This window comes from Carassius auratus, unplaced genomic scaffold (genome assembly GCF_003368295.1).
Source record: "Carassius auratus strain Wakin unplaced genomic scaffold, ASM336829v1 scaf_tig00036645, whole genome shotgun sequence".
Taxonomy (NCBI): Eukaryota; Metazoa; Chordata; class Actinopteri; order Cypriniformes; family Cyprinidae; genus Carassius; species Carassius auratus.
This window is the reverse complement of record NW_020526324.1, coordinates 77,869-87,448: the sequence shown is the minus strand read 5'-3', so window position 1 is coordinate 87,448 and position 9,580 is coordinate 77,869. Positions and strand designations below refer to the sequence as shown.

Sequence of the window (9,580 nt, the reverse complement as noted above, 5' to 3'; positions counted from 1 at the left end):
TTGCCCCTTGGGGAAAATCCCTTGGTCTTGAGCCACCACTGTAGGGGTCTCATGTACAGCAGGCCAAGAGGTATCATGTTGGACTCAGCTGCCATCAGACCCAACAATCTCTGAAATTATTTAAACAGTGAGTGACTGGCCTTCTTTGACTCTCTTGACTGACATGAGGATCGACTCGATACGAGCAGGGGAAAGACGTGCCTGCATCGTGGTCATATCCCACACTACGCCTAGATAGGTGGTTCTCTGAACTGGAGAAAGTACACTTTTCTGCCGTTCAGTCTCAAACCCCACTCCCCCATGTCAGCGAGAACGACAACCCAATGTTGAACCGCCATGTGCTCTGATTGAGCTAGAATCAACCAATCGTTGATATCATTTCGATTGCGGGGTGAGAGTGCAAGGCCGAATGGAAGAATTCGATATCGGTAGGTTTCGGCCCGAAAGCGAACCTCAGAAACTTCCTGTATTGTGGAAGGATGGAGACATAATTACACTTATTATTCCTAGAATGAATTATTATATATTCCTAATAATTATTATTATATACAGTATGTTTATATATTGCTTGCATACACTATAAAGGAATCATCTCATTTCTCTTCTGTCCTTTCATTTAAAAATACTTTTTCAATTATATTTCTATATTTGTTTTCTTGTGTTTAAGTTTGAACTCCTCTAAACTTTTACACTTTTTTATGCTTGTATATGCTTGAATAATATCAATAATTAATTTCTGTAGCTTGTGTGATTTTTCTATGTGGTGAATATCATCACTTTAAACCAGAGCTGATCGTATTCTTCTGGTGTGATTTGGTTTGTTTATCATGCATCTTAATTTAAGAATTTGAATCTCAAAGTCTGTTTTAAAAATAATTTTGTAGCTTCTAGCTCTTTTTTGTAGGAAGATGCTGATCATCTCTACTTCGGGGCGGCAGTGGCTCAGTGGTTCATGTAGGCTGTCTACAAACTGGAAGGTTGGTGGTTCAATCCCCTGCTCCACCTGACCAAGTGTTGAGGTGTCCCTGAGCAAGACACCTAACCCCAGCTGCTCCCGACGAGCTGGATGGAGCCTTGCATGGCTGACACCGCAGTCGGTGTGTATGGGTGAATGTGAGGCAACTTGTAAAGCACTTTGGATGGCCATGTGGTCTGTTGAAAGCGCTATATAAATGCAGTCCATTTACCATTTTGTCATGAAGATATAAGTCAGGTGTCTCTTCAGGAATCATAATGCTGGACTGTGACTGACTCCACGAGGTAACCTCACATAAGTGTTACTTCATGGTTTCCTCATCAGGATCTGATCTGCGTGGCTCATATCTGCTGAAGGATGCTAAAAACATAATCATGTCCTCCAGCTCAGGAAACAGACATTACTCTAACTAATAATGATGAACTGCCCACCATATGGTGTTTCATTTTGTTCATAACAATAACTGCTTAATCAACCCGAATCCTCAAAAATAAATATGAATAATAAAATAAAATAAATAAATAAAATAAATAATTAAAAATGCAAAGTCAAATCAAATGAGCTGACTTGTTGCTAAACTCATGCAAAGAAAAAATACTGATGTTTTTCATTTTATTTTTATTTATTACATTTTTTTTACTCACACTTCATAACTGCAAAAAAAAAATAAACAAAAATTCATGAATGTAGAAAGCAGTATGTGGATATATATAGAAGAATATATATATATATATATATATATATATATATAAAATTCTTCCGTCTTAATGGCAAAACACAAGCATTAATTTGTAACTATCAACAAAGTGCTAGTTACACTTTATCATTTTATACTATTTTTTCTTTATTTTGAACAATTTAATTGCTGTGATAACTTTAAGTTATTAATTGTGTTAAACAACAGTGCTCACTGGTAAAAGTGTTTTACTATATATTATAGATAGATTTGTTTGCTCTCATGCGTACAGATAATACAGTGTATATGTATCTCTAAAGTAGCTGAATCAAGCACGTGTGTAAGCAGTTCACTCAGATTCATTTCTGAAGCAATGCAAGTGTCACTGTGTCTGCTGCTGTGAATCTCTTTTAGCCGTCTGTTGTCTTCACTGCACTCAGAGACCTTTAACAGATAAAACAGATACAAGATGATGCATTATGATCTGAATACTGCAGATCTCTGATTTGAGCTCTTTCTGACAATGATCTACAGTTTTGAGATCATAATGGACTTCAAAATTAACTGAATCACTTAAAGCAGATTTATAATTTAAAATAACCAATATATTCCACAATCTCCGACTGTTACAGGGCCAACAGAACAGGAAACGTGCGGATCCAAATGCAACGCTTTATTAGACCACATGGTAATACAAGCTAAGATCAGACACTGGAAAACAGGAACAGAGGATACAAGACGAAGAGTGATGCATAGGCAAGCGTGGATCTGCGATCTGCGAACAATATCCAATTGGGTGGTCCATTGGGGTCATCCGTATACAGGCGATGATCAATCAAGGGGAAGACAATCTCTAATAGGGGCAAGACTAGAGAGGTAAAACTAAGACAGACAGAAGGTCGAGGCACGGGACGAAACTAGAATGATTAAACTAAAGCTCAGACAAGAGATAACTAGAATAGTAGAACTAAGACTAGGAACTAAGAACTAAGTCAGGATCTAGAATGATAGAACTAAAGCTAAGAAACAGAATGAAACTCAGAAAGGTAAACGGCCCTGCAGAGTAGCTAATGCTCTCAAGCGCTAAACGCTAACAACACTCGGCCCAGATGAGCAAGAGAGTGAGCCTTTTGTAGAGCATGTGAATTGGCCTCAGATGTGCATCAGTGAGATGCATTGTGGGAGCTGTAGTCCAGGGTGATCTGTGACAGTCTGTGTGGTGCAAGAGTCAATGTAAAGCACAGGCAAATTCTGGTGGTGATCGAACAGAAGACTACAAACCCGGTTCGTTAAAGCGACAACAAGTGCAAATTGTGAGTTTGCTGGCAGTTATTATAAAACTATTGTACCATTGTAACATAATCATTGTTTCATTTAATTTTTTGGTTACCCTTCTTCCTCATAGGTTGAGCATAAATTGCATCACCAACTCCAGCATTAGCATCTGAAGAATACAAATCATCAGTAATAAAATAATGATAAAATGTAAGATTTATGTATTTCCTCAATGAGCCACTTGACTTTAGGAGACATTCTGATCTGTAGCAAAAATGGTGCATGATGTTTAATACTAAAAGAGACAGTACACCCTCCAAAATTAAAATGTTCATAATTTTGCACACCTTTGTATTTGCATTTCTATTTTTGTTATGACTTCTGAGTATGTCCCATCATTTGACTCTGCCATGGAATCATCTGCAAAAAACACAAAATAAAAACATTGATTTTGACTGAAGACTCTATTGTCCAGGTGTAGGGAAGAGTTGTTTTTTTTCAATATTTTTTTTTTTTACCTTTATCCACATATGACCATGAGACCTCTGTATATGTGACCTCCGAATATGACTCTGGATCATCTAAAACAAACATGTCAACATTAATGAATGATATTTACTGATAGTGAATGGTATGTGTTAAGAAGGTTTAAAACTCAACCTTTGTGCCTCTTTTTTACTTCAGTCATGTAGTCATAATCATGATCAGCATCTGCTGGACAACAAAAATACATTTGAAGATGAAAGACGAAAAGTAAAACAGTCCTGAAGGTAAAAAAAAAAATAAAATACATGAAGCTTAAAGGGATGGTTCAAAAATATATTTTGAAAAATATTGGAGTCCAAACTGAACCCAACTGAATTTCATTATTTGTTATACGATGTAATATAATATATATATATTTTTTTGCCCCCAATTTTTTTTTGTTTAGTTCCATAGATGTCAAAGTCATATACATTTGAAACGACATAAGTAATTATGGGTAAGTTGAGATTCTGCAGATTGATTTGGGACTGATCTCTGGTTAATGTTACGCTGCTGATCTAGAATAGAAACAAAGAGCATTATGGTCACTCAAGAGTATCTGCAGTGATTACACTGACTCTTTCTGCTGATATTTAGATCTTCTCATGAGCCTTTATTCATAAACGCTATCTTTCATGTGTTTCTGTTCAGTTGTATTAATCATGTCATGAACACCTTTGTTCTTCTTGTATCTCCACAGCAGCAGCAGAGAGAAGAAGATCAACAAGAAAACACTCGATCCCACAACCACAGCAACGACCGAAGAGAAGATGAAGAGTCTGAGACTGGAGAACATGACAAACATGCAGAACTGTTCGTGAGTGCCATACTGTATGATATTATTATAGAGGTACATAAATCACTGATTATTCCCAGACCTCTGACTGAGATCCAGCTGTGGAGTGACTCTCCTCTCTCTGTTTTACAGTAGTAGAAACCCTCATCTGACTCTGAGACATTCGTGATGCTCATCTCTCCTGTCGTCTGACTCTGGACGAGGGATCCATCTTTATAGAAATCAGCTCTGAGGATCGAGGAGTTTGTAGATCGATGTAAACAGTGTAGAGTCAGAGTATCTCCCTCAATCACAGGATCAACAGAACTCTCCAGAATCACATCACCGTCTACACAACACACACAATAATGTGAGCTTACTGCAAATAGTAAGAATGTATCAAAATACAGAGCTACACATGTTATGAACTGAATTGTACTTAATGCTTCCTGTGCTTTATGCACTAGTCCAACCCAAGCACAAAGATCCATCCCAAACCCTAACCACTGGTGTAAAAACACTGTATTAAAATATACAAATCAGATTGTACAAATTCATCCAGCCAAAAACTGTCCATTTAACTGCCAAGAGACTGTCAGATGAATGTGGACAGGTTTAAACCCACTATAATAGATGAAACTCATCACATAGTTGTATAGCAGTGTCAGTCTGTGATTGGCTCTACAGAAAACATTTAGAGGAAAATATATGTAGAATTATGAGATGAGAACGTTTTTAACTGCTGCGATTAGAAACAGGACTCACCGTGTACAGTGATGTTGAGAGGATGACGTTTCTCTCCAGATTCAGACTGACACCAGTAAACTCCAGAGTCAGATGTGCTGAGAGAGACGAGTCGACATGTAGATCCTGTTTGTTTTGAACAATCTTCTGTGTTTCTGTCTGTGTATCTTCTCACTGTCCATCCAGCAGAGTTCATCTGATCCTCACAGCTCAGAGAGAGAGAGTCAGACGAGAAGTGTTGACTTCTGCTGGGACGGACCACCAGAGAGACCGGCGACCCCTGACCTGAGAAGAAGAAAACCACTCAGAATCAACAGCATATTGTGTATTTGATAGTGCTTTAGATCTGATCTAGACTGAGAAATAGAGGGAAGTGTTTGGTGAAGCACAAATACAGATGAACACAATCATAAATGCTGACACAGACTCACCAGTGATCCACAGTGTCTGTGTGTTACTGTAGTTTGTGTAATAGGCCGGTCGTCCTCTCTCTGCTCTGCACGTATAAACTCCTGTGTGCTGTCGAGCAGCAGGACTGAGAGTGTAAGAGCCTCCAGCTCCTCTGCTGCTGTCTGACAGACGATCATCATCTCTGAACCAGCTGAACGTCCAGCCTGTAGAGGAGCCTGTAACCTCACAGATCAGAGTCACTGAGTCTCCTTCAGTCAGCCACGGCTGTGGAGACACTCGCACTGCTGCCTGAGCTTCAGCTGAACAACACATGAGATGAGTTATATAGAGAGAAGCTGTTCACACTGATGATAATGAACACACACACACAAACTCACCTGATACAGTCAGTGTAACAGCATCACTGCGCTGAGAGCGTTGTGTTCCCATCTCTCCTCTACAGCTGTATTTACCGCTGTGAGAGTCTTTAACACTGCTGATGTTCAGCTCTTGTGTTGAGATTGAGTTATTTTGGTAGTTTGTTCCCTCTGTTTCCCATCTGTACGTCCACTCAGTCTCTCCTCCCCACTTTATATCACATCTGAGAGCGACTGTTTCTCCTCTGAACACTTGTTCATCAGGTCGAACCGTCACCACAGCTTTAGGACTCACTTCACAAACACAAATTATTGCATTAGTTTTAGACTCAAAGTTTAAGGCGTTCTGTAGATATTGTCTGTGATCTTTGTGTTGTGTCACATACTATGTGCTCTCTCACCTGTAACATTTACCCACAGTGCATCACTGTATTGTGTGTAGTAGACTGGTTTTCCTCTTCCAGCTCTACACCAGTACTGGCCTCCAGCAGACACTGAATCAATCTTCACTCTGTAGGAGTTTGTTTGTGTCTTTGTCTCTGAGTTCAGTGTGTGTTTGTACCAGTAAAAGTCCCATCCAGTGGCTGGATCATGTGACAGATCAAAGTCACTGTGTTCCTTTCATTGCAGCTCCTGCAGTATCTGATGTGAGTTTCAGGCTTTGGCTTCAGATCTGCAGGAGAACAAAAGAACACACTCAGATCCTGAAGAGTCAGAGTTCAGCTGTGTGAGACTAATCATTGAGCATGAATCTCATGTAAGAACTGAAGAACCTCAGACACTTTGATCTCCTGAGAGACAGACAATGCAAACACAGTTTATTAACATACAGGCATCTGTTTCCACATCTCACTGAGAGAAGATGAGGAAAAACTCCATTCTCACCTATACATCTGTTCCTTCACTCAGCTCTCTCAGGATGGTCATTAGCAATATATAATATTCGAGATGACTGCAAATGATATTCAAAGTCGTGTTTGATATAATTTGAAATGTCTCAGTGTGACTGATACGATGGTCTCAATCTTACAAGAAGTAGACTCCCAGTTTCTTTCATGCAAATTAGCATCTGTCCCGAAAGGTGTAAACTCTCCATGTATAGGTCTTGATTAACGCACATTCCAGTTGTTAGTTCCTGTCACAAACAGGATGTTTGTCTTGGTCTAAGTTCTTAATGACATGTTGTGAAAGTGAAAAAAGTGAGGGTGATTCTGTAGACAGATGAGTGTGGAGTGTGTCTTTACTCTCCATACCAAGGTTATTATAGCTTTCAATCTTTAAATTAGTTTTATTAGGGCCCGAGCACCGAGGTGCGAGGACCCTCTTGTATCTGCTTTGTTTATTATTATTATTATTATTATTATTATTATTATTATTCCGCTTCTTCTTCTCCATGAAAAATGAAGTTGCTATAACTCAGACATACAATGTCCAATCTGCCCCAAACTTCACATGTTTGATTAGACTCCGAACCTTAACAGATTGACATGCCCATATTCAGTTATAGTTATAGCGCCACCTATTGGCAACAGGAAGTGACATGTTTTGCACTGCGACGAACTAGTCCTAGAATTTTTATGACATCAATGTCTTTTTTGTGATCAGTCTAATCTAAAGGCCTGTGCGATGTTAAAGGGAGGGGGGGGGGGGGGTGAAATGCTCGTTTTCACTTAATATCCTGTTAATTTTGAGTACCTAAAGAGTAGTACTGCATCCTTCATAACTCCAAAAAGTCTTCAGTTTTATTATATTCATAAGAGAAAGATAGTCTGTACCGATTTTTCCCGGAAAAGCACGACCGGCTGAAGGCGTGATGTGTGGGCGGAGCTAAAGAATCACGAGCGCTGGTAGGCTTTTGTGTTGATAGCGTTTGGAAGCTGTGACACAGATCCAGAGGCTGAAATTTAACAAGAGCAGCATCAGCAACGACGTCTCTATGTGGTATGTACTGAAACTGTATATATTTGCTTAGCGGTTTTGGAAAATGACTAAGTTCCACTTTATGTCGTCTTTTTTTTTTTTTTTTTTTTAAGCTGTACATGTGGAAAGTGCAGTTTGATGCAACATCGCATGTTGTTTACTTGATGTGCTTACGCGCCGATAGCTAAGTTAACACAGAGATATTTGAAGCAGTTTTACTCACCGCATGCGGTTCCAACACACGATCGTGACCCTTTTTCGTTGGGACTGCATTATCCTTAAGAAATAAACGATGTTCAAATCCGGCGTCAAACTGGGCCTTGTTTGTAAAACAAGCATCTTCGAAATGCAGGGAACAAATAAAAACACTTGCACAACTCCGTTGATGCTCTGTAAAAATAAACTCCATCCACTGGTCCCTTAATGCTATTTTTCTTTGGGGGGGGGGGGGGGGGTTGTCTTGCCCTGGCAACCAAAAACACACTTCTGTGACATTTCGTGACGCTCTCGCTCTGATCAGTCTGTGCTCAGCCTCTCAGTGCTCTGCTGTACGGGAGCGTGCGCTCTTCTGATGTCTTGTATTTATTTAATTTGATATCTCTGAATTAAATGTAATTGGCATAATGCTGTGTACACACCAAAATATTTTTTACATCTTATACGATTTTCCAAATGTGATAGACCACAAACTTGAGGATACAAAATCCTAGATTTATCTGTTTGCTCCATGATGTGACAAAGACAGCACACCACACACAAACAGATTTTCAAACAGAGTCTCGACTGAACACAGAAAATCTTGCGAGACTTCAGAATAAGTGTTGCAGACAATGTGCAGGAAGAAATTGTAATAATATCGTTTGAAAAAAAAAAAAGGTTTTTGTGTAAAGTCGTGGAGACGGCAGGGACATGGTCTGTACAAGTTACAGAGTGAACAAGAGGTGAGCAATGGTTTTAAGGGAAACAGGTCGATTTAGCTATAAGGGAATCATTCTGTCACGGTTGGGTTAAGGGAAAAACACAAGGAAAGGGTAAGATCCAATAGCAGGTAAGGTTTATTGCACAAACAGGTTAAATACAAAATAAAACTGTCTTGAGAGACAAACCAAACAAAAAGGGAACCGGATGAAACGGGGAACTCGGAAGAACGAGAAGGTAGAGGAAGTCTGGGGGAACGAGAGCATGAGACACATAGGGTAAGGACTCCATAAAGACGACAGAGAAAGACAGCTCTATATAGGGAGACTAATGACTAAGGATAGTCAACACCTGTGCGATTTAATTGGAGTGCAATTACTGTGACGACATGACCAGACAAGCGGAATTAAAGTGCCTGTGGTGAAGTGCCTAAGGAGAAGTGCGCTCACTAGGGGACACCCAGGAAACAGAGACTGATAGCGTGACATTACCCCTCCCCTACGGAGCAGCTACCAGATGCTCCACCTGAAACCCCGGAAAACCCAACAGAAAAAGAGGTAGGAGGGAGGTGAAGCGGAGGCGGACTAGGGGGAGGGACGGAGGGTCAGAAAACAGAGACAAACAACCAGGTGAAAAGGAGAGACAAAGACAGGCCAACCAGGTAAAATGGAAGAAAAGAGACGGAACAACCAGACGTGATGGAAAGGTAGAGACAGGAAGGTGTAACACAAAACAAGGAGTCCAGGAGGGTGGTGGACCGGCGGAAGGAAAGAGGGGAGGGACGGAGGGCCAGGTCCAACGGAGGAAAATAGAAAAAACAAAAAACAAATGAAAACAAAAACATTGGTAAATGGAGGACATTAGGTGATGCCCACCCGGGCGGAACAGAGGGCCATCACCCCCATGTGGTCAACGCAGAAGCCCCCCCAGGGCGGAGCAGAAGGCCACCACCTCCACGTGGTCGCGGCCGAAGTCCCCCAGGGCGGAGCGGATGACCACCACGT

General features: G+C 40.4%; 1 protein-coding gene and 1 long non-coding RNA gene across 2 annotated transcripts; both read right to left on the bottom strand.

Annotated features, from left to right (window-relative positions):
• Positions 1 to 1,741: 1,741 nt before the first annotated feature.
• Positions 1,742 to 3,643, bottom strand: LOC113082667 (uncharacterized). Its single transcript, XR_003282813.1, has 4 exons — positions 3,588 to 3,643; positions 3,446 to 3,508; positions 3,275 to 3,347; positions 1,742 to 2,096 (listed from the first exon to the last, which is right to left on the bottom strand). It is a non-coding gene; the product is annotated as an uncharacterized LOC113082667 (long non-coding RNA).
• Positions 3,644 to 3,928: 285 nt separating this feature from the next.
• LOC113082671 (basement membrane-specific heparan sulfate proteoglycan core protein-like) lies at positions 3,929 to 6,989 on the bottom strand. The gene is made up of 8 exons (XM_026254212.1): positions 6,983 to 6,989; positions 6,140 to 6,322; positions 5,760 to 6,032; positions 5,403 to 5,681; positions 4,993 to 5,256; positions 4,331 to 4,576; positions 4,128 to 4,237; positions 3,929 to 3,970 (listed from the first exon to the last, which is right to left on the bottom strand). Exons 1-7 carry the CDS (start codon positions 6,987 to 6,989, stop codon positions 4,173 to 4,175), a joined length of 1,317 nt encoding a protein of 438 aa, XP_026109997.1. The 3' UTR covers positions 3,929 to 3,970; positions 4,128 to 4,172.
• Between the last annotated feature and the right edge of the window lie 2,591 nt (positions 6,990 to 9,580).